This window comes from Amblyomma maculatum, chromosome 10, assembly GCF_055883805.1.
Source record: "Amblyomma maculatum isolate TAMU_Amacu chromosome 10, ASM5588380v1, whole genome shotgun sequence".
Lineage (NCBI taxonomy): Eukaryota > Metazoa > Arthropoda > Arachnida > Ixodida > Ixodidae > Amblyomma > Amblyomma maculatum.
Window position 1 is genome coordinate 50,765,109 of NC_139353.1, and position 25,799 is coordinate 50,790,907.

Sequence of the window (25,799 nt, forward strand, 5' to 3'; positions counted from 1 at the left end):
GCCGACTACAACCCTCCCCCAAAATTGAGAGCGTGCTTATACGCAGTCGAGCTGCGCCCGCCTTCACCAAGACAAACAGAAAAGAGTGCGCGTTGTTTGAAACACTAGAGGAACGGTGCAGGGCTTGAGCATAGAGTGTGTAGAGCAAATATTACTGTCCACTCCAGCTTTGCAAATAACTTCCAATTTCAATAAGCACATTATATCCTCGTACTTTATGATCATTTCCATCCTTCATTTCTTGCTTGCTTTCATCCATCTTAATGCTATTAACAGTGGTAGAAGCACTCATATTATGCCTAGCTTTGTAATGAAGCTTTTTGTCCTAATATGGCTGGCGCGAATAGAAGCCTTTAGCTAAGCTTCGCAATTCCAGATAGCCCAAACCCCAAATGAATTGGGTCGAAATCATAATGCTGAATGATTTGGGATGCGGTTAAAAGGAATCTTTGTCTGCCTCTGCTGCTTTGCGCAATGCGCAGTAGTTTTTACTTTTTACACAATTTTGTGAAAAGCCCATTACTATCGCAATTAAATCGATCACATCGCGTAGCTAGTGTCGATTTGTTATTGAAAAACTGTTGCTCTAGGAATGACTTCTTAATACGCATTAGGCTGCATAGCCAAACAAAAATGTTTATTCTCGTTTTGCGTGCATAATATAATAACAAGGCTCGTGCACAATTTATGTGCATACTATATGTCGGCATGAGAACAAAAGGCTGGATTTTTTGGCATATCGCACACAGTTCGACATCGCATTGTAAGAAACGATAATTCCATGGTGACGTGGACTATTTCAACAGTACTTATATTTATTAGGACACTTATCAAGAGCTTAAACTTAAGGGTCATCAGTTATCGGCCACAAAAATACTGTCATCCTTGGACGCATTTATTGCCGCTCCTGACCTGAAAAGCAACGAAAAACATATTTCGATAATGCTCTAATTGTAATGTTCAAACATAAAATGATGTACGAAAAATACGGGCTATAGTCGGAAGAGAAGAGTTCGGTGAGGTTTGAGAATGAAATCGTTTTATTTAGAGAAGTCTATCCTCACCATTTAAAAGCATAAGGATCGGTTTGTCTCCAATAAACTAAGAGCCGCCATCAAATCAGGTTTACGTTTACATGCAGTGCGAATGTCGCACATTTTTCTCCGCAGTCGTAGTGAAACCTATCAAATAATGATTGTTTTGGAGGCGACTAATAGCTATTAGCGGTGCGTATTCCTGGGCGCGAAAAAGAACGTGACATACGTTTGCTTCTTGCACTTGTATTAGACCACTACTAATATGCTTGCAACATGAGCTGTTTGGTACATTGACATAGATAGCCAGTACTTTTACTAAACAGATGTTTACGGACTGCCTTCATTACGTCAGCACCGAGCACTCACGTGAAGAATAAACTGATCTACCGTCTGTGATGTCTACTTTGAGTTCTTGCCAGCAAATGAGTTTTGCAGCGCAGGAATTTGCTTCATCTTTTCCGTTATCTTTCCAGAGACTAGGAAATGTTCCTTGCTCTCCGTGGAAAAAGCTTGACAATCAACGCCCTGTCCTTCTTGAGGCAAACTGGGCTCGTAATTTTCATCTCAGATACAAGTCTAGATGTCAGCTTCGCTGCCATATTCGCCGTATTGCTCTCTAGGCTTCAGAAACGAAATTAAACAACATAATTTCACATAATATGGGAATATGTCTTGTTGCAAACTAGTTGCAAAAGAACCTTTACACACCTGCTAGTTTTCTACTTTGTGAAGATATAGGAAACTACGTCTTGTGTGAATTGCGCACAATATTGGCCATAATTATGTACACTTTGAGCTCCATTGCGCTTCCCTGCAATGGATACAAAATGACTGATATGTCCTGGTGGAAGGCTAGGCTAGGCTGTGTTCTTGATTACCAGACTTCTCGGTGTATTTTGAGGCATATTCGCCGCTGTCAATGAGAGCTTTCATATGTACATTTGAAAGACCTAATCTCGCAACACCAGGGACTATAAATGTGATGCAGAGTTTGCACAGACAAGTTTACGGCTCTGCTGCTCCTCTCGTCTGTGAAGATACCGGCCACATGCTCTGGTACACAGTAGGAATCTGCGAATTCTTTGTGAATATTTATAACCGCCGCTTAGTATTGGATGAAATATAACGCAGTGTAACTAAAAAACCTACTTAAAATGTAGCACTTCTATGCGCCCCAATGTTGAGTGTTAAGGGTGCAGCAGCGGTGTTAAGTGCAATATGTTGACATATATATTATGCATCACAGCGCTCCAATTAAATGTGTTCAAAATTACGGTCGCGTCCGTATTCTGGCAGCCTGGGCCTAACTGCGTGCGTCGGGCTACCGGAATCCTCGGTGTCTTCTTAGCTGTATTCACCGTAGTCCGGCCGAGCTTTCAGGCCTCCTTTGAAAGCACGTTGTTTTTTATTTTATAAGACGTTAATTTTATTGGAAGGTTATAAACACACACATAAGGAACTATTATTCAGGTGCAAATGTTTTACAGACGTGTTTATAGCTGTGTTTGTTTTATCGTTTGTGAAGAGACCTGCAACACTTTTTGGAGTGCGGCAGGATTCTGTTAAAACGTTTGAACATTTACAACTTTCGATACTTTTGGATGAAATAAAGCGCAGTATAACTACAAAACACGATAAAAGAGAGATAAGAGTATTTAATGTAAACGCAAAGTCGGAGAGGTCGGCCGACGGCAAAAGAATCCTGGCCTGATACCCGCACTGAGAAAAGGGGAAAAGGAAGTAAAGAGAGTTAGGGTACTAATGAGCGAAAGGTTAAAATACAATGAAGTTTCTCCTGGTGATTTAAGTTATTCTGAAGACCTCACGTACAGTTGGAAATGGAAAGCCTGACATAAAGATAGCATTTTCTGCACCCCATTGTAGAGCATTCAGGGAGACGCTGTAGCATTCAGTGCACCATAATAATAAATACGTTAAGCATCACTGCACCGAAAAACGATTTGCTCAAAATTCCCCTATCTCTCTTGTGGCTCTCTGGGCTTGGAAGAATGGGCTGGGTTAGCGGACACCTCGGCCACTTCTGAGCCGTATTCGGCATAGTTCATCCAATTTTTCATATCTGCAATGAAAGGATGTAACTTCGCACACATAAGGAACAATTATTGTGATGCAAAGTTTCCACTGAGATGTTTACAGTACGTTTGCTCTTCTCTTCGGTGAAAATACATTACGCATTGTGTAAATGGAGTGGCATTCTATCAAATTCTTCAATGAACCTTTCCAGCCGCCCTCTTTGCTTAGATGCAATAGAACTTAGTAATACCGGAAATCCTGAATAAAATTCAGCATATCTGTGAATAAAGTAGCTAAGTGTTCAGTGTGCCGCCACAGTAAACAGTACACAATAATTAAAAATACCTTGTGCATCACTCCGCTTCACGGGGATAGGTTCAAAATTCCCATTCTGTCCTTGTGGCAGCTTGGGCTTAGCTGTGTGCGCCGGGTTACTGGAATCCTCGGTGTCTTCCGAGCTGTATTCGTCGTAGTCTTCCCGAGCTCTCAGATCTGGATTGAAATTACGTAATGTCGCACACATCAGGAACTATTACTATGACATAACTTTTGTGAACTTGTTTACAGCTTTGTTTATCTTAGCGTCTGTGCAGACCTGCGAAATTACGCGGAATACCATAATATTCTGCCTAGATCAATGAACAATATTTAGTGCCATCGTCTATGTTTGGCTGCAAAAGAAAGCACCGTTACTGTAAATCCCGACAGTAATACAGCATTTCTGTGAACACGGTAGCTAAGTGTTCAGTATGCCGCAGCAGTAAATAGTACACAATACTGATAAATACCTAGTGCATCACTGCGCTCCACGGGGATGGCTTCAAAATTCCCGTTCTGTCCTTGTGGCAGCCTGGGCTTAGCTCTGTGCGCCGGGGTACTGGGATCCTCGGTGTCTTCCGAGCTGTATTCGTCGTAGTCTTGCCGAGCTCTCAGATCTGGATTGAAATGACGTAATGTCGCACACATCAGGAACTACTACTATGACAGAATTTGTGTGAACTTTTTTACAGCTTTGTTTATCTGATCGTCTGTGCAGGCATGCGAAATGATGCGGAATACCATAAGATTCTGCCTAGATCTGTGAACAATATTTAGTGCCATCGTCTACGTTTGGCTGCAATAGAAAGCACCGTTACTGTAAATCCCGACAGAAATGGAGCATTTCTGTGAACACGGTAGCTAAGTGTTCAGTATTCCGCAGCAGTAAATAGTACACAATACTGATAAATACCTAGTGCGTCACTGCGCTCCACGGGGATGGCTTCAAAATTCCCGTTCTGTCCTTGTGGCAGCCTGGGCTTAGCTCTGTGCGCCGGGTTACTGGGATCCTCGGTGTCTTCCGAGCTGTATTCGTCGTAGTCTTGCCGAGCTCTCAGATCTGGATTGAAATGACATAATGTCGCACACATCGGGAGCTATTACTGTGACAGAATTTTTGTGAACTTGGTTACAGCTTTTTTCCTCTTTTCGTCTGTGCAGACCTGCGAAATTATGCGGAATACCGTAAGCTTTTGCCAAGGTCTGTACACATTATGTATTGCCATCGTCTACATTTGGCTGCAATAGAAAGCACCGTTACTGTAAATCCCGACTGCAATGGAGCATTTCTGTGAACACAGTAACTATGTGTTCAGTGTGCAGCAGCAGTAAACAGTACACAATATGATAAATACCTAATGCATCACTGCGTTCCACGGGGATGGCTTCAAAATTCCCGTTCTGTCCTTGTGGCAGCCTGGGCTTAGCTTTGTGCGCTGGGTTACTGGACTCTTCGGTGACTTCCGAGCTGTATTCGTCGTAGTCTTGCCGAGCTCTTAGATCTGAATTGAAATGACGTAATGTCGCACACATCAGGAACTATTACTATGACAGAATTTTTGTAAATATTTTTACAGCTTTGTTTATCTGATCGTCAGTGCAGACCTGCGAAATTATGCGGAATACTATAAGATTCTGCCTAGATCTGTAAACAATATTTAGTGCCATCGCTACGTTTGGCTACAATAGAAAGCACCGTTACTGTAAATCCCGACAGAAATGGAGCATTTCTGTGAACACGGTAGCTAAGTGTTCAGTATGCCGCAGCAGTAAATAGTACACAATACTGATAAATACCTAGTGCATCACTGCGCTCCACGGGGATGGCTTCAAAATTTCCGTTCTGTCCTTGTGGCAGCCTGGGCTTAGCTCTGTGCGCCGGGTTACTGGGATCCTCGGTGTCTTCCGAGCTGTATTCGTCGTAGTCTTGCCGAGCTCTCAGATCTGGATTGAAATGACATAATGTCGCACACACCGGAAACTATTACTATGACAGAATTTTTGTGAACTTTTTTACAGCTTTCTTTCTCTTTCTTTCTCTTTTCTTCTGTGCAGACCTATGAAATTATGCGGAATACCATAAGATTCTGCCAAGATCTGTACACATTATTTAGTGCCATCGTCTACATTTGGCTGCAATAGAAAGCACCGTTACTGTAAATCCCGACTGAAATGGAGCATTTCTGTGAACACGGTAGCTAAGTGTTCATGTGTGCCGAAGAAGTAAACAGTACACAATAATGCTAAATACCTTGTGCAACACTGCGCTCCACGGGGATGGCTTCAAAATTCCCGTTCTGTCCTTGTGGCAGCCTGGGCTTAGCTCTGTGCGCCGGGTTACTGGGGTCCTCGGTGTCTTCTGAGCTGTATTCGTCGTAGTCTTGCCGAGCTCTCAGATCTGGATTGAAATGACGTAATGTCGCACAAATCGGGAGCTATTACTGTGACAGAATTTTTCTGAACTTGTTTACAGCTTTCTTTCTCTTTTCTTCTGTGCAGACCTATGAAATTATGCGGAATACCATAAGATTCTGCCAAGATCTGTACACATTATTTAGTGCCATCGTCTACATTTGGCTGCAATAGAAAGCACCGTTACTGTAAATCCCGACTAAAATGGAGCATTTCTGTGAACACGGTAGCTAAGTGTTCAGTGTGCCGCAGCAGTAAACAGTACACAATAATGATAAATACCTTGTGCAACACTGCGCTCCACGGGGATGGCTTCAAAATTCCCGTTCTGTCCTTGTGGCAGCCTGGGCTTAGCTCTGTGCGCCGGGTTACTGGGGTCCTCGGTGTCTTCTGAGCTGTATTCGTCGTAGTCTTGCCGAGCTCTCAGATCTGGATGGAAATGACGTAATGTCGCACAAATCGGGAGCTATTACTGTGACAGAATTTTTGTGAACTTGTTTACAGCTTTCTTTCTCTTTTCTTCTGTGCAGACCTATGAAATTATGCGGAATACCATAAGATTCTGCCAAGATCTGTACACATTATTTAGTGCCATCGTCTACATTTGGCTGCAATAGAAAGCACCGTTACTGTAAATCCCGACTAAAATGGAGCATTTCTGTGAACACGGTAGCTAAGTGTTCAGTGTGCCGCAGCAGTAAACAGTACACAATAATGATAAATACCTTGTGCAACACTGCGCTCCACGGGGATGGCTTCAAAATTCCCGTTCTGTCCTTGTGGCAGCCTGGGCTTAGCTCTGTGCGCCGGGTTACTGGGGTCCTCGGTGTCTTCTGAGCTGTATTCGTCGTAGTCTTGCCGAGCTCTCAGATCTGGATTGAAATGACGTAATGTCGCACAAATCGGGAGCTATTACTGTGACAGAATTTTTCTGAACTTGTTTACAGCTTTCTTTCTCTTTTCTTCTGTGCAGACCTATGAAATTATGCGGAATACCATAAGATTCTGCCAAGATCTGTACACATTATTTAGTGCCATCGTCTACATTTGGCTGCAATAGAAAGCACCGTTACTGTAAATCCCGACTAAAATGGAGCATTTCTGTGAACACGGTAGCTAAGTGTTCAGTGTGCCGCAGCAGTAAACAGTACACAATAATGATAAATACCTTGTGCAACACTGCGCTCCACGGGGATGGCTTCAAAATTCCCGTTCTGTCCTTGTGGCAGCCTGGGCTTAGCTCTGTGCGCCGGGTTACTGGGGTCCTCGGTGTCTTCTGAGCTGTATTCGTCGTAGTCTTGCCGAGCTCTCAGATCTGGATTGAAATGACGTAATGTCGCACAAATCGGGAGCTATTACTGTGACAGAATTTTTGTGAACTTGTTTACAGCTTTCTTTCTCTTTTCTTCTGTGCAGACCTATGAAATTATGCGGAATACCATAAGATTCTGCCAAGATCTGTACACATTATTTAGTGCCATCGTCTACATTTGGCTGCAATAGAAAGCACCGTTACTGTAAATCCCGACTGAAATGGAGCATTTCTGTGAACACGGTAGCTAAGTGTTCAGTGTGCCGCAGCAGTAAAGAGTACACTATAATAATAAATACCTTGTGCATCACTGCGCTCCACGGGGATGGCTTCAAAATTCCCGTTCTGTCCTTGTGGCAGCCTGGGCTTAGCTTTGTGCGTGGGGTTACTGGACTCCTCGGTGTCTTCCGAGCTGTATTCGTCGTAGTCTTGCCGAGCTCTCAGATCTGGATTGAAATGACGTAATGTCGCACACATCAGGAACTATTACTATGACAGAATTTTTGTGAACTTTTTTACAGCTTTGTTTATCTGATCGTCTGTGCAGACATGTGAAATTATGCGGAATACCATAAGATTCTGCCTAGATCTGTAAACAATATTTAGTGCCATCGTCTACATTTGGCTGCAATAGAAAGCACCGTTACTGTAAATCCCGACAGAAATGGAGCATTTCTGTGAACACGGTAGCTAAGTGTTCAGTGTGCCGCAGCAGTAAACAGAACACAATAATAATAAATACCTAGTGTATCACTGCGCTCCACGGGGATGGCTTCAAAATTCCCGTTCTGTCCTTGTGGCAGCCTGGGCTTAGCTTTGTGCGCGGGGTTACTGGACTCCTCGGTGTCTTCCGAGCTGTATTCGTCGTAGTCTTGCCGAGCTCTCTGATCTGGATTGAAATGACGTAATGTCGCACACATCAGGAACTATTACCATGACAGAATTTTTGTGAACTTTATTACAGCTTTGTTTATCTGATCGTCTGTGCAGACATGCGAAATTATGCGGAATACCATAAGATTCTGCCTAGATCTGTAAACAATATTTAGTGCCTTCGTCTACGTTTGGCTGCAATAGAAAGCACCGTTACTGTAAAACCCGACTGAAATGGAGTATTTCTGTGAACACAGTAGCTAAGTGTTCAGTGTGCCGCAGCAGTAAACAGTTCACAATATTAATAAATACCTTGTGCATCACTGCGCTCCACAGGGATGGCTTCAAAATTCCCGTTCTGTCCTTGTGGCAGCCTGGGCTTAGCTTTGTGCGCTGTGTTACTGGACTCCTCGGTGTCTTCCGATCTGTATTCGTCGTAGTCTTGCCGAGCTCTCAGATCTGGATTGAAATGACGTAATGTCGCACACATCAGGAACTATTACTATGACAGAATTTTTGTGAACTTTTTTACAGCTTTGTTTATCTGATCGTCTGTGCAGACATGCGAAATTATGCGGAATACCATAAGATTCTGCCTAGATCTGTAAACAATATTTAGTGCCATCGTCTACATTTGGCTGCAATAGAAAGCACCGTTACTGTAAATCCCGACAGAAATGGAGCATTTCTGTGAACACGGTAGCTAAGTGTTAAGTGTGCCGCAGCAGTAAACAGTACACAATAATAATAAAAACCTTGTGCATCACTGCGCTCCACGGGGATGGCTTCAAAATTCCCGTTCTGTCCTTGTGGCAGCCTGGGCTTAGCTTTGTGCGCGGGGTTACTGGACTCCTCGGTGTCTTCCGAGCTGTATTCGTCGTAGTCATGCCAAACTCTCAGATCTGGATTGAAATGACGTAATGTCGCACACATCAGGAACTATTACTATGACAGAATTTGTGTGAACTTTTTTACAGCTTTGTTTATCTGATCGTCTGTGCAGGCATGCGAAATGATGCGGAATACCATAAGATTCTGCCTAGATCTGTAAACAATATTTAGTGCCTTCGTCTACGTTTGGCTGCAATAGAAAGCACCGTTACTGTAAAACCCGACTGAAATGGAGTATTTCTGTGAACACAGTCGCTAAGTGTTCAGTGTGCCGCAGCAGTAAACAGTACACAACACTGATAAATACCTAGTACATCACTGCGTTCTACGGGGATGGATTCAAAATTCCCGTTCTGTCCTTGTGGCAGCCTGGGCTTAGCTCTGTGCGCCGGGTTACTGGGCTTCTCGGTATCTTCCGAGCTATATTGCCGAGCTCTCAGATTTGGATTGAAATGACGTAATGTAGCACACATCAGGAACTATTACTTTGATAGAATTTTGATGAACTTTTAATAGATTTGTTTCTTTTTTCGTCTGTACAGACCTGCGAAATTATGCGGAATTCCATAAGATTCTGCCAAGATCTGTACACATTATTTAGTGCCATCGTCTACATTCGGCCTAAGTAGAAAGCACCGTTACTGTAAATACCGGCTGAAATGGAGCATTTCTGTGAACACAGTAGCTAAGTGTGCAGAGTGCCGCAGCAGTAAACAGAACACCGTAATGATAAATACCTTGTGCATCACTGCGCTCCACGGGGATGGCTTGATAATTCCCGTTCTGTCCTTGTGGCAGCCTGGGCTTAGCTGTGTGCACGGGGTTACAAGACTCCTCGGTGTCTTCCGAGCTGTATTCGTCGTAGTCTTGCCGAGCTCTCACATCTGGATTGAAATGACGTAATGTCGCACACATTAGGAACTATTACTGTGACAGAATTTTTGTGAACTTATTTATAGCTTTGTTTCTCTTTTCGTCTGTCCAGATCTGTGAAATTATGCGGAATACCATAAGCTTCTGCCAAGATCTGTACACATTATGTAATGCCATCGTCTACATTTGGCTGCAATAGAAAGCAACCGTTACTGTAAATCCCGACTTAAATGGAGCCTTTCTGTGAACACTGTAGCTAAGTGTTTTTATAAACATCATTACAGCTCTATTACTCTTCTTGGCTATAAAAAGACCTGCGAAATTGTGCGCCAACCGAAGACTGTCTACATCTGTAAAGAACATTTAGTGCTTCCGTTTATGTTTGGCTGTAAAAGAGAGCACCATGACTGAAAAAGCACATTGAAATGCAGAATTTCTGTAAGCACTATAGCTTAGTATCCTGCAGTGTGCCGCAGCTTGGTAAACAGTGCAGTATAATGAAAAATACCTTGTTCATACCTCCGCTCCGTTCCATATGAATAATATCAATGTCCAGTTTCTTTTATGGGTAGCCTGGCCTCCTCGCTATCTTCTGAGCAGTGGGAAGACAGATGAGCAGATATATTTGCAATGAAGGCACCTTAACAGGTCTGCTGCTCTATTACTCAGTAAGAGGAGCGAAACAATGCGCAAGATGGGCGCGACGTGCCGTACGGATAACAGTAGTAGTCAAGCGTACTGCGTGCAGAGACAGGGTGGAGAGCATAACGACAAAGGCGGGTGGCAGGACCTGGAAGGCCGCAGGCATTGCAGAAAAGCCGGTTGTCTTTTGTGCGCGATGGATGTAGGGAGGCGGCATTGACCGGAGCCGCGGAGCGACAGACAGTGGCGCCACTGTCGACACATATGAAAATGGCTTCAGCGGCGATGTTCTGGCGGTAACTTCGGCATGCAGAGGAGGCATCTGCACCAGCACAGGGAGAGGCGGCATGGCAACAAGGGGTCCGTAGATTAAGGTATATCAACAATTGTGAGCGGCAGTGGAACGAGGGTCGGCATGAATTACCACATGCTTCAGCTGCTCAAGTGAAGAAAGGGCATCGTAAAACTCCTGCGTGATGGTGTGTCGGTTTGCAGGAGTAAATAACTGGGTTGTAGACGACGGACGTGGTCCAGACAGAAGCCCAAGCTGCAGTGGCCTCACCCGGTCAATATATTTGACGTGAGCCAAAAGGTCACTGCTCACATCAAGGACAGAGATTGACGCGGCAAGCGCGGGAGGGCGTCCAGTGCAGAAGCGTTGCGTTCGCAACTCGGCAACACTCTGAGAGTTTGAAGACTGGGACTCTTTGACAAAAGCATGTGGAATGAGCTATCGTCAATGCGCTTCATAATATTCTTGATTTTAGCCGTGTCATCCAGATACAGATTGACACGCTTGGTCAAATCAACATCTTCAACGTAGCTATTGAACGTTTCTCTTTAATGCTGAGCTCGGACCAGCAAGGTTTATACAGCGCATAGTGTCCGCACTATGAAACAACCAAAATGGTCAGCGAGCGTTGTTTTGTAAGCGGCGCAAGTTGATTTCGGTCTCATAATTCCGAAATTACAGGTTAGCAATGTCGCTCAGGTAGAAGATAATATTGTCCTTTTCATGCGACCATCCCAGTTGTTGTGACGGCTCCCTCGCGCGTACGACGCGAACCAATCTTCAACATCTTGGTTTCTCTGGCCGTTAAAACCGGCAAAGTTTCGCTGCCGAACGGCACCGCAGCATTAGATAGACTGTCACGGGGCTGCTACAGGCTGTTGGCCTGCCTCGTTGGTCGCCATGGGGATCGTACGGCTGCGCCACTCCACGATGATCTTGTATGAGTCCGCTGCGCCTCCGTATATGTACAAGCCCACCGCCTCGACCGTTTGAGACCAGCTGTTGTGCATGCCCAGGGAAAAGAGTCTCTCAGTGGATGTGCCTTTAAGCAGACCCAATGCTAGTTTGACACAACTTCATATTAGCGCCTGAATCATATCGTTTTCGCCGTGTTGAGGTTAAGGTACGTTATGGCATTGACTACCCAGCTAAATAAAAAACCTTGCACCGGCCTCACACTCATTACGTTCTTTTCTCCAAGCCCTTGATCATTGTTGGCTAGTCTGCCGATGAGAGTGTCTTTATAATTGTGTCAGAGTTTCCTCGTAATTTCCACAGGTTTCTAACTTTGAACCGAGGACTATTATGTCGCAGCGCGTATGCTTAGCAACGCAGGATCTCACCAGGGCCCGGGAGGTACTCCAAGCTAGTGGAAGTGTGGACTAAGAAAACCCGCTCACTCGATACCGCGAACTAATGTTTATTCTCTCTCGACCTCTTTGAAGCTAATGACGACGACGATGTTTACTGCACAGCCCAAGAGTGTGTTGCAATTTTACAGTAGCTGTGGTCGACTGCGGCGATTGCATAGCGCTCTGGGACATATGCACGACGTCGCTGATGATGACGTCTGCTGCAAAGCGCGAGGTGAAGCCAACGATGTTTGCTGCAGACAACAACATGCAACAACATGTGGCGCACGACTACGGGTCGCCCGGCGTCACGTATGGCCCTCATAATAAAACGCGAAATAACACAAAACTGGCAAACAAAAACCAGTAGAGCAACGCTGTAAACGTCGGTGTCGAGATCAGTCACTTGCCTGTTCAAGTTAAATACAATCAACCCAATTTTCGTCATTCTATTTTGAACACAAATCCGCACCCAGCCACTTCCACCTCCAATAACCACCGTCTACTATAGGAAATAGGAAAGGGCATTCAAAGATGCTTTGGTAGAAGCAATTACTGCAAAAGGAGCTTTTGGTCTTTACTCAGTGCTGAAAGTTACAACAAAATTTATGCTTTATTGACTTACTATACCTCAACAGCGCATTTCAGAAACAGTATAAAGAATATATAGCTGAATTCGAGACAGGTTGAGCTAGTAGGTGTTTAGAATTATTGTTGGCATACACAGGCCATAGGAAGATCAAATGCTTGAATCCTTAGCACGCAACCACAAAAAGAAATACAATAATCAATTCGGTCATTCTGAACTGTCAGCCATTTAAGGTAGACAGATACTTGCTAGAATAATATTTATATAAGTTGTGCCAACAATTCAATGTGGTGCGGCCTTTTGGTCCCGGATTTGATTCTGTGTGTCCACTGCTCGATTTCTGCAATTACCCATTAAAACAGGATTTTATACCCTGCTAAACCGCTTTCATTTTGTACGTGAAGCTCTCTCAGAAATTTTGCATAACAGCACGAACATTGTAGGCAAAGGAAGACGGCAAACAAAGAGAAAAGAACGCTGGAATTTTAAAGTGTCTTAACCCTCTCCACGCTGCTACACATGGTATCATGAACCAACTAGCCCACCAAGCAACTATATCCCCCTGAAATGTGGCTCAAAGCCTCTCTGAATTTTTTATTGTGAACCCCGCTCCGGTCAGCCAAGCCGACGCCTAATATACACACTGTCTTTCGCAAAGACGAGTTAGTTTCGTTGGGCTGTTCATTTAAAATGCAAGACACTCCGCTTATTTACCCCATCGACAAGGAGATTTGAACTTCAATATTTTTAATGTAATAAATGTTCAGAATTGAAGCGTTTCTTTTCTGGAGGGCGAAGCAGAAATTTGATAAGGCTTGGAGCACTGCCGTACTCATGTATTGTATTTAAAATACCAATATTACAAAAAAACTCAAGTTACCGACATTCTAGTGGAAATTAAGAAGAAGAAATGGACATGGGCAGGACATGTAGTGCGAAGAGAGGATAACCGATGGTCGCTGAGGGTAACAAACTGGATTCCAAGGGAAGGAAAGCGTAGCAGGGGGCGGCAGAAAGTTAGGTGGGCGGATGAGATTAAGAAGTTCGCAGGGGTCAAGTGGATGCAGCTAGCACAGAACCGGGTTAAGTGGAGAAATATGGGAGAGGCCTTCGCCCTGCAGTGGGTATAATCAGGCTGATGATGATGATGATGATGATTACAAAAAACAGGCCGTCATGGTTCGCGCAAGGCGCTTCTAGACTACACCATGGCCCCGATTACGTATTATTGGCTACATACTTCCCTGTGTGAGAACTCAAGCTGTTTCCTGTACACTCCTTTTTTGTTTCTTGGAGTACACTGGATTTGAACGTAGCGCGCGATTTTAAGTGTGTAAATTTTTCCCATAATGAAATATTTGTTACTGCTCTAATAATGGCATAAGGGTTAAAATTCTGTATGGTAACAAGAAAGGGAACCAACAGTATATTCAGCTGCAGATGATGCACACAGGAATTCAATTTGAAATCCTAGAATACTCTATCTAGGTGTGCAATGAAAATTTTTATTGATGCTTTTAAATTTTTGCTTCATATAATGTCACTGATAGCCATTCTGCTTTAAGACGCATGTTTTCCAAATTCATTAAGGTGACAGTTGCCGCTATTCATAGGCTGAAGGTAAGTACCTATAAATGTGCACGCGCTTCCTTTAAATATAATGTATAGTGAATGTTGTTAGCATTGTCAAAAACCTAATCTAAAGTAAACGTTAAAGTAGCTTTCACTTTGAAGGATACTGGGTAACACTACACTATAGCTGGAAGGTTGATTCTCTCCATATAAACGAAGACAACCTGCTTTCAGTGTAAGACATTAAAGTGTAAAAATTTGAAATTCAACACCATAAAAAAACCAAGACATTTTCTGAGTCAAATTTCTCTAATCACCTTAGTGATCGGTGATGAAACTTCTCCTCGTTTTTTTTTCTCTGGTGGTATTAAAGCGTTGTATATCAACAAGTGTGTTATTGTGCACTATAGAAAATACAATTTAATGGCATTATATTCCAAATCAAGCAGAATAAATGAGCATTGGAACTTCATATAATGCGAAGCAATAAAACCGATTGTTCGCAGAAGGGATTCACTGAATCCATCGGAAGGCAAGCATAGAAGGGGAACACGGAAAGTTATGTGGGCAGATAAGATTAGAATATGTCGGGTGTACATTGGTGCAGTTTGTGTGCAAAATTGTTTATTGAAGGGCTATTTGACGGGCCAGTCACCTGCAGTAGGTTTAGGCAGGCTGAGTATGGTGACGATGATTATCAAGGCATTTTAGTATCCTTAAAGCTGTCCCCGTTTTTAGTTGGACCTCTCTCTATATGGTATTGTTTTTCTCGTTGAACTCGAGTCTCGTGCAACTTGCGATAGAACACTGTTGGTTGGTTGCTTGGTTGGTTCATAGGAAGGGAAAGGCGCAGTATCTGTCACACTTGCTCTGTGGACACCTGAACCGCGCCGTAAGGGAAGGGATGAAGGTGGGAGTGAAAGTGGATAGAGGGAAAGGGGGGCCGTAGTGGAGGGCTACGGAGTAATTTCGACCACCTGGGGATCTTTAACGTGCGCTGACATCGCACAGCACACGGACACTGTACACTTTTGTTTTCTACTTTAACAGAGGGCACAGTTATCACGGATCTGGCAGAATTAGGGAAGTAAATCGTTGTCGAGAAAATGGATATAGTCTTCTGCACGCTTTGATAGAGAACATTGATATTGTTTATTGCAGTTAAGAAGATATTTTCTAATGTACATATGACTCACCGTTTATGTCACCATCAAAATCGGGACTCCACTTAGGCTTTGCCAGAACGGTGTAACTTGCTGCAAAAAGAGTGAGTAAAATATATGATGAATGCTGCTGCCTCTTCAACTAAGTGCACAAAAATGTGTGTAATGCGCTCAGTTACTGCCAATAAATGTCACCGTATTATTTATTTGCGTGTGCGTGTTTCCACACAGTTTCCTCAAAACATTTCTTTAGTTTGATATTTCGCCGCGCCGGGGTGGTGCAGTGGTACGACGCCCGACTACTGTGCCGGGGTTCCTGGGTTCGAACCTGACCACGGCGGCTGCGTTTCGATGGAGGCGAAATGAAGTGGCGTCCGTCTGCTGTGCGATGTCAGCGCACGTTAAAGATCCCCAGGCGGTCGAAATTACTGCGTCGCCCTCCACTACGACTCCCCTCTTTCTCTTTCCACTTTCTCTCCCACCTTCTTCCCTTCCCTTACGGCGCGGTTCAGGTGTCCACAGATCAAGTGTGACAGATACTGCGCCTTTCCCTTCTAGTGAACCAATTATTATTATTATTAGTTTAATATTTTGCCCAAGCCCAACTTTTTTTCAGTTCTCGTGACAGAAGTCAGCAAAGCATGGCCGGGTTACACCCGATAAATTTATTCGCTGTGATTGCAGCGTTGCCACAATTGGAAGTGAAAAAGGTGCTTTCATTGAGACGTCATTAGTGTGCAATGCTTTAACGCTACATGAATTGTAGCGGCAAGTAAATTATGCCGCATCTTTCTTTGGAGCCAGATGCTGACATATTCAGTCACTAAAGGCTGCAGTGCAAAAATATATGAGAAAGGGACGGACAGAAAATCATAATTTAAAATTTAACCGAATTCATTATGTACAAATAAAAACAAATGTGTAGATGTTTGTTGATCAAGGTGAAGCAAAAAATGGCCACTCGGCGGGCATGTGCATAGTCCCCTACTTCATTGAAAACCTGTATGACAGTGATGGACATGCAGGTATATCACTTGCTTCAAACCACCGAAAAAGAGTTGTGCTGCACCTAAGGACTATGTTTTGGCATCGAAGAAACTATATTCTGACATGCACCAACACAAGAAAAGTGTAAAAGAGAGAGAGAGAGAGAGAACAACTTTTATTTAAAATGCCTGCAGAATCGGTTAGGCTCCCTCCAAGCAGGGAGGACAAGCTTTTACCGTGACGCGGCCACTACGTCAGTCTCGTGCGTTGTGCTCCTTGAGGTCTTGTTACGTCCCTCGCTACTTCCGCGGGTTCGAGAGGGCCGCCGCCCCCTTATTGGGGGTGCTGCCCCCCCTCTCATCGGTTTCGCTCGGTCGCTGCCTCTGTAGAGCTGTCGAGACCTGCTGGACGGCCTTGAGTTGTGTCTCTTGATCACAGTGTAAAAAGACTAGAAAATATGTTAGACAATTAAGCTCCTCTAACCCAGCCTTATGAACGTGCCTGAATGGTCTACGGGTAACGTGAATGCAACGGTCCTAGCAGGCTAATTCTGATATCATCCACCCATAGCAAAGGAAACGGTTAGGACTCCGCCATGTGTCCGGTTAGGACTCGGCCATGTTAGCTGAAAGCTACCATCTGCCAGCGCCACGCTCATGATTTCTCGCTCACAACTCCACCTCTAGGACGGCCGCGGACGCCAGATTTTCGGTGAACGTGTCAATAGCGTTATCGCGTTAAGCCTTTTCAAGCTTTCAAGCATTTTGATCTATACTTAAGATGTGAAATCCGCATTCACCAGTGGCATATATTACTGACGCCAACACTTCGAACAACTGAGTCATTTCCTCTCCGTTAAACCGATCTGCATTTTATCCTAAAAACATGACATCCACTAAAATCGTCTATTATACGTGAGAAAAAAATTGAACAACCTTTGATTTCAGAATTTATATAGAAATATCTATTCAACACGTCAGTGTTATATTAGAGACAGTAAAGCACATCGTCCACCACTTTTAAAATATGTATGCTAGATATTTATTCAGTAAAGCGATCGCCTAAAATGGAGCTGTTGCGGTCTAAAAAACAGGGACGGCTTTAAAAAGCAGCAAGGCCAGTAAAAACAGGCGCTGGCTGAACATAAAGCCTTACCGGTACGCTTACGCCCAGTCGCATATGGGACATCAATGCGGCAAGTAAATCTTTGCGAGAATTTACCTTTGCTCAGCTTGCAAACGCATGTTCACTTGGTTTAATTTTATTCCCTCAATAATTCTTATAATATAAAAATTTCGTACGTCGTCATTTTTGTGTTCTTTCTTTTTGTTATTGATCGAAAAAGGTCCTACAAACTCTTCTTTGAGCAACTGCAACATAGACAATGGCGCCGTCCAATTGTCTAGAGGCTTTTCCTAAATATGAAATTTTAGAGCGTTAGACTTTCCCGCGTAAAATGCATATTATCAAATATTTTCAAAAATGACACTAAGTATGTTGAATATTTACAAATGCACATATCACAAATCTACTGACGACAAACAAAAAATAGAATATTCGGAACTTACTCAGGGCGACCGCCAAAAGAATTGCACCCTTTGCCATCCTGTCCGTTGTGCTCCTCGCGTGTGCGCTGCGGCAGTTGCACACCGACTATAATTCTACCGCTAACGAACACCTCATATGCTCTCTTTGAGAACTGTAAAAGCAAAAAAAAAAAGATGATAGATACCTAATGAGATGTTGCAAAATATCTCTAACATACATTTAGATAAAAGTAAAAACAAAGCTATCCAATAAAATATCGCAGTCTTCCTCATTAGCCATTGCCCAGAACTTCACAAAATCTTTCCGGCTTCTACCGAGGCATTTTTTTCAGGGGTTCAAATACAATTAACACTCCGTAGTTTCCCTAATGCACACTGACCCCACGGTCTCTAATTCCCTGCGAGCACGTTTCAAGAATCTGCGTTCGTTGACGCTGGACCTTTCTTGATAGGCAGAGCACCTAAATTTTAATTGTTGCAGAAATTTTATAGGCGTCTTTAAAAACCTTTTTACAACCTTTCCTTCCCAAAAATAGTTTATCGGATAAGGTTGAAACGTGGTCTCAAATTCTCTAATTAACCAATACATTCACAGAAAATGAGGACAGATATTAAACACTTCAATGAATCGAATGTGTGGATAAACATCTGCTCAAACAGGTTTGCATAAAAAGCAGGACATTTACGTGAAAGCGGTAAACATGCAGCTTTATTGGCCGTCTTCTTCTGTATCCTGTAGTACACCTTGAAATAGGTGAAATTGAGAAGATATCCAACAAAGACAGCAACAACCCGTATTTTTACTTTGCCCCAACCGCCCGCATAATAAGACATGCGTATATACGAAGGCAACAAATATAACAGAAAACAAAACTCCAGTTGTAGTCCACTGTACCATGTAAATTACGTTAATATGGAGGTACATAACCGGAATGCCTGATAATACAATCAATCCTGTTCTTTCGAACCTCATATTCTTGGTAAATTCTGCGCTGTACCTGGCGGCATAAAGGGTCACGAAGACATAAATACTCAAATCTGGCGCGCTTCCGCACAGCTTATTGTCCCCCTCTCCCCAAAAAGAAAGCACACCCCAGATATGAATTGAGCCTTTAAGCATGAACCCGGTGCTCTCAACTCAGTCAGCGTCGTAAATTCTCGGCAAAATGTTCATCATTATTACACAGGAGTTACAATCCAACATTCTGTGAATAAATTAGAGCGTAGAAGGACAACATATTAGGATCAATAGACTGCTGAAGCATAACTAGACCGCAGCGGGTGAAATGAAGGTGAGAGGAACGTCCATTACAGAGGAAAACAGAAAACGAACATAGTGACGGTTTTAAATCAGTAAAGAAACTTGGGTTATTGCGAAAGTTACCGTTCTAGGACGCAAAAAATACGTCTAACAGTTATGGCGGCGTAAAAATTGAGGTAATTTAATTATTAAAGCTTGCCCAAACTGTAGTAGCATGTTCTTTTAAGAAGAAAATATTTCAAAGATGTTGATTTTATAGTGCCTTCGAAAAATCGAGATCAGGGCTTATGTCTGCCTACGTTATTTCTTTGACATGTTTACACAGGCGCCCTCTTTTTAGTAGCCTGAAACATGAAGATCGTCCAGATATATTGTAATCAAGAATATCCCCATTTCTTTTCACTTCATTCACTTATTAATGTTAGGTTTCGTGTGGAGACCAAAGCGAATCACATTAAAGGCTTCGACGAGAAATTTTGTGAACAAGGAACACAATATGAAGGACTAGAAAGTTTTTGAGAGAGCGCCAGGTACCCTGTTTCATGTCTTATGCAGCTGTTACAGACCGTGAGCAATTAAGCCTTTGTATGAGTTTTGTGATCCACAACTAATGATATGTTAGCCTTCATTTCACATGTCGGTAATCGTGATAACAACCTTTACAGTTTTTTATATAGGTTAGCCATAAAAGAGGTTTTGCAAAGTTATTGATCTTTTGCAGAAAAACCACACATGCTGCCTTGTCATGGAGAGCTTTGTTCAACACACGTTTACCCGCGGATATATTGAGTTACGACTCAATAATGAGCAGTAAGGGCGAGATGAATTGCATGTTGTACGAAGATCGCGAAAAACTGCGATCAGTTACTTGGTTCGAGGTCCACTTAACGCTCCTCCTTAGCTACATGTTTCTTGGCGCAATACTTCTAATATTTTTCTTCTTGAGCATAAAATATTAACAAGAATTGAAAAAGGGCAATGGTTCATTCCTTTTCTAAAAAGAGTCAAGAAATTGAGCGCTCATTTATTAGCTACGCACAGAACCATAGCCTCCTTTATACACTCTGTGCCTGTCAAATCCGCGCTCCGCGGCTGTCGCCGCCGCTCCTCCTCCGTTGACAAGTTACGCCGCTGGCTGACGAGAGATGGCGACAGCGACGTAGGGTCACCTTCGCCAGGCGAGTGCCGGTTGCGCCGTGAGTGTGCCGGGTGCGCCGTGTTGCAAAGCGGTCCGGATAGCCACGCGCTGCCGCTGTCTCGCTGTTTCATGGACTGTTCTGCTGTGTGCAAGGTCATGCTTCTACTTTTCTCTGCCTTCGGGTGCTGCAGGAATACAGAATTGCACCAACTGGCAAGTGCCAGCTTTGCTTTGTCCTTCCGCCGATCGCTGCGTAGTATTCAGCTGCTTTGAGGCTTGTAAAAAATAGCTACAGCACCAATGTGTTTATTAAGCGTCAATACTGCAATAGTAATGTTAGATGCACACTTGTGCTTTCTGGACTGCAATGCTAATTGCTTCCCTGCCTAGCTCGTCTGCGTAGTGTGTTAGTGTGCTCCTGCGAAGCTTTTTTTTTTTTGCAGTATACGCTAATTAGGAAAATTTGTGATAAACGCAAGGTTTACCTATTGTGGAGATGACTACTTTAAAGTGAGTTAAACCAAATCTTGCAAAGCCTATATTAGCTTCCCTTCTCGCACTCAACCGCATTGAGGCCTGCGAGAAATAATGACAGTACCAGAAGTGTGTTTATTACGCGTCAGTAAGGTAATAATTATATTTAATGTGCACGTGTATTTTCTGGACTGCGATGCGAACTTCCTCCCTGGTTAGGTCGTCTGTGTGGTATGTTACATGTGCTCCAGCGCAGTATTTTTTGTTTCGTTAACTGCGCAATTCTGTGAAAAAAATTAAAACACGAGCTTTGCCTATTGTGACAATTATTTTGGAGTGATCGAAACAGAAAGATGCAACGCGTATATTAGTCTTTCCTTGTTTTTCTAGTTAAAGAAAAAAAAACGTTTGTTCGACGCGCTGTATCATTGAAAGTAACAGCTGATACCAAAATTGTTCTCCTTACAGATCTCAATGGGGGCATACTGCGACGCAGTTGTTCCAATCATCTGTAAATCAAGCTGGCTTCTGAAGTGCTATCAGTGACAGCAGTCACCGTGAACTTTTTTCCCTACTTGTGGCAGCTATTCATCACACCCCTTCTACATGGCACTCTTGTAGCACAATTGGTGTTGTGAAATGTGTAAATAAATGCTGGTGCCTTTCTTCTTAAATTTTGTTTTATTGCAGCGTAGAGTAGCATTGTAATTTTTCTATTATCATTGGTGCTAGCGGAGCAGTCATGCAGTTTTTCGAGCCATGCGCAATTTCTTGAAACTGCCTGACATAAATTGTCATATAGCGTTGGTGTTATTGCCTATCAAGTATCATGATCACTTGTTATGCTTAGTGGATATCGGCCTTACAAGTAAATATGCTGAATATGCACGACTCATGCTTAGGAACAGCTATCCCGCTAACGAATAACAGCGCTCCCGCCCCGCGCCGACATTCGTACCCGTGCGACCCGTGCGCCTCGACCCCTACGTCAGCGGCGCCCTCAGCGAGGGAACCGCGCAACTTTACTCGACGGCGCCGCTCTATTGTTAGCGCGGCGCGTTGACAGCACAGAGTATAAAGGAGGCTATGACAGAACACAGCACAAACGAGAGCAGGGTTTGGCGTGTATGCTTTGAAAAACTTTTTTTCAGTGCACATAAAGAAGATGAGCGAAGCCATACTGGGCCAGAAACATAAAAGAAATATATACAGAAGACGAGTATTTTATTAGCAATGGCCACTCTTCCAATGTTCTAAGCCGGTGATTCACGTTTCTTGTATAGAAATGCATAGCGGCGACAATTCGAAAATTCAGCTCCTGTCATGTAAATGTGGCCTTAGGCTCAGCACATCTAAGGCGACCAAGATTTTCAAGCTCCAACTAGTCTAACTGTTCGCAAAAAATGCTCGCCTGGTTTGAGACAAACTGAAACCGCTCTGTTCATATCGTTAGAAAATCTAGCATCTTGGTGAGATGCAACAAGCTCCTTTGCTTGAAGCCACTATGCACCGTCAGGTACGAGTCATTGCCAACAACTGACACTGGAGAGCTGATGTCCTCAACGCAGGAAGGGCACTTCACTGTACCAGATTTGCATGAGATCGAACTGATTATTTGGCGCAATAGATATTTCGTGGAAGTGGCAACACTTACTTGCCGGATATCAAACTGAAGGTCCTTCAACTTGAGATTTGCAGCAGTGGGCATGTCATCAGCCACTCCTGGTCATAGCTCCTCCCAAGCTTTGACCATTTCGCGACCATAAAGGCTGTCTGAAATACCAGCTGCTGCTTTTGTGCAGTATGTGAACATCCTCGTCAATTTTTGCATCACGGAGTAAACGGAGTTCTTTTTTCATCATAAAAACCTCTTCCTTCACCTTTTCTTATTTCAGAGTGCACGAATTGCTTTCCACCTTAGTGATTAAACTTTTTTGCTCTTCGGCCTCGGTTTCGTCTCTCGTTTCCTCGCGCGTTGAAAAAAGCTTCCCAAACGTCTTGTATTCAGAGCAGGTAGCATTCAAAATCAAAGTTGTGCTCGTTGTTCGTCGCCAGGTTTCACCATCCTTAGGAGCCACTGAAGACGACAATATATTGGGTACAATTTGGCAGGGCAGCCAGTGCACAATTTTACCTTGTCCACGTAACGAAGAAAGCACTTCACCTCTTCAAGGGAATGCATACCCTTTATTTCGTTATCGCTGTACGCTGTCGACGTCACAAGATTACCATAAGCACTGACTGAAAAATTAGGGCGGTTGTCACTACAACGGCCAATTGTAGTTTTCGAATAGGATCTTCGAATTTCAACTTGTACAGGACGAACAAAAGCTTCAATCTTTTGTCATGCCTTTTCTATGTTAGGGCTTTGTTGTACAAACACGAGGTTATCTCTTCAGGAGGGGGACTGCAATCATCGTCGTTAAGGTTCACCGGTGTCCCTCCTAGGTTGCCTTCAACTTCTTTTGCGTCGCTTCACCAGAGGAACTGAAAGCACGGCAGGCTGTTTGCGTTTCTGCATAGTTTTTTGTAGGTATTTTTGGCCGTTAGGAAGCAAACGTGGCACGGCGTTATCTGTTAAGGCCCATTTGTCGCATGGAATGACGACAGTGCCTCCATTATTACTGTACACGATTTTTTATACCAAGTCCTCACTTTGGTAGTGAAGGTCGCACACAACGCGGGCGCTTGAAAGCTGCCTGTCCTGTAAGGGAATGACGCGCAGCCATTCTAGAAAGTGTTGCTTGTTGGGCGAGTTGGTGGTTCATGATGGTAAAACAGCACGTAATACGAAGGACAAAGGAGTAACACACAGCGCTCTTCTCGTCTGTGTGTTCCTTCTTTGACCTTCGTAGTACGCGCCGTTTTACCATCATTCCAGAAAGCGTGCAGCATCACTGGGCTGCCGAAGAAATGCTGTTTCTCGGGCGAAGGCACTTGCGAATCAAAGCCGCTTTTACACCTGGCCACAAAGCAACGCGGCATGTTCCTTGCTCACCGATATGGCATAATAAAGCGGAACTATTTGCTGCACGACTCCGCTCAATTATCCACACGGCTGTAGCACGACACTCGACACGTCGAATATGTGGTGTCGTTGGCGATAAGACGGGCTGACAAACAGTGTGGCGAGCGCCACTGGGCGTCAGGAACGCGAAAAAAGACACTCCACCCGCCAGACCTTTCAAACTGAAGATAATTTAATCATATTGGACTCCTTATGGGGGAGCATATTCTTACGGCAGGGGTGAAATGCAAGGAAATATAAGTGGGACTTGCTTCTATAACTTTGGCGAATGGCGTCCCCGGCCTAATTACTAGACGGATTGCTGATAATAACTGAGAACACTTGTTAGATGCCGAATATGTGTTCTCATTGTGTCAACAGCTATATGTGAAGGAACAGGACGTTTGCGGTTGAGAAGAACTTTCGCTGCCATTGAGGAACACTTAAAGAGTCCGAAACATATATGAAGAGCTTGAGCTTGCAGACTTTGAAGGTTCTTGAGTTTCGATTTTTTGATGGTATTTAATAAGTTAAAGGTGTATCGCATGTAGCCTGGAAATAGTGAATGGCACAATTGAAGCATCGAGTGCACTGGTGCGTCCCACGACTTTGTCCCGAGGAAGAAGAAAACTTGGACAATCGCTACAAGTTTGTTTCTCATATCTCTAAGATGAAGACTCCACAAAAGCTGTTTATATGTGACAGCTCCGGGGAATCGATGATGGTTTCTCTCAAAAGAAGGGCATTTGCCTTTGATGCATCTGGGATTACGTACGTGACATTGTCTTATGAGTGAATGCCACGAGGGAATTATTCTCTGTCGAAGTGTTTAGGCCTAGCGAAAGAAGTTGTGGCCTCAATAAAGCTGAAAGCTTTTGAAGCCTCGCACTAACTTGGGACGATCCACAATGGATGCCCAAATACATGTAACATATGTATAGGCTGACGTTTGCGAAGGTAGTACCTGTAATTTGTGGGGCCCTGCTCCACGTACCGCGCGCCGCGTCGTATTTTGATGGACGCGCGCTTCCCAGCATTACCTTCCCTCAACTGCCGAGGGGAAACCGGTCCCCGATAGGCCCCCGCTCTCACCCCATAAATCGGGGCGCGCTGGCATCTCGCGCATTCTTGCCTTCCACTCTACACTCTTCGCGCTTGGATTTGTCTTGATTCCCGCTGCATGGCTGCTCCCGACGACGACACCCTGACCTCTCGCATCGTCATGGACGGACCCCTTCTGTTAGATAAAAGATGTTTTTTCCACGGGCTATGTGTGTCTGTGTCTTGCGTCTACCTCGGGTAGAGGAATGGCGCACAAAATGGCGCCCAACGTGGGCTGAATTAGCACCCATGTGTACGATTTCTCTGCCGACGTGGGAGCGCACGGCAAGGCTCACGACGGGCCAGTCCTTTGTGTGATAGGCGCGACACGCCAGCCCTCATCGTTTTATGAGTTGCGAGCGGGGACCGATCGGGGACTGGTTTCCCCTCGGCAGTTGAGGTAAAGGGATGCCGTGAAGCGTGCACCCTTCAAATACGACGAGAGGGACCCGCAGCATACACAAAGAAGGCTCCTTTGTCGGTGCAGTAGCTCTTAACTATAGTTCTGGCTCGTGCCTTGGGTTTCATCTGTTGTTATTCGCGGAGCACTTTGCGTATTAGGTTCAGGGTGTCAGGTATTCCACTATATTCCCGATTTTGCCTCGTGCTTTAGGTTGCGCTTCATTGTATTCAGGGAGCATTTTGCGTAGTAGGGACAAGGTGTAAAGTTTCCCTCTCTATTCCGGTGCATGTATTGTCTGTTGCGTTGTGCTGGAAAAGGAAGATGATGAGGTTTTGTAGTACCTGCCGTCCAGTGGAGATAAATAAGAGGCATGAAGCTTACATTAGAAGGCAAATCTACATCAGTTCTTCAATGATGTTGTGGACGCAAGACTACCCGTTGGTAGACGCAATAAGAGTTAGCCCCATCGCCTCCTTGTAGACCATGTGAATTACGGTGTTGAGATGCGTGAAATCACTCTT

General features: G+C 44.0%; 1 protein-coding gene across 4 annotated transcripts; it reads right to left on the reverse strand.

Moving 5' to 3' along the window:
* Positions 1–758: 758 nt before the first annotated feature.
* On the reverse strand, positions 759–18,234 carry LOC146176360 (uncharacterized). Of its 4 annotated transcripts, XM_084582703.1 has the most exons (18): positions 18,113–18,231; positions 17,916–18,046; positions 15,394–15,453; positions 9,615–9,761; positions 8,742–8,888; positions 8,299–8,445; positions 7,856–8,002; positions 7,413–7,559; positions 6,970–7,116; positions 6,527–6,673; positions 6,084–6,230; positions 5,641–5,787; positions 5,187–5,333; positions 4,745–4,891; positions 4,303–4,449; positions 3,860–4,006; positions 3,417–3,563; positions 759–912 (listed from the first exon to the last, which is right to left on the reverse strand). In XM_084582703.1, exons 2-18 carry the CDS (start codon positions 17,950–17,952, stop codon positions 896–898), a joined length of 2,172 nt encoding a protein of 723 aa, XP_084438829.1. In that variant the 5' UTR covers positions 17,953–18,046; positions 18,113–18,231; the 3' UTR covers positions 759–895. The 4 variants fall into 4 exon arrangements, with proteins under 4 accessions (XP_084438829.1, XP_084438832.1, XP_084438831.1 ...); XM_084582706.1 differs by lacking the exon at positions 8,299–8,445 and having other exon boundaries at positions 18,113–18,234; XM_084582705.1 differs by lacking the exon at positions 7,856–8,002 and having other exon boundaries at positions 18,113–18,234.
* Positions 18,235–25,799: the final 7,565 nt, after the last annotated feature.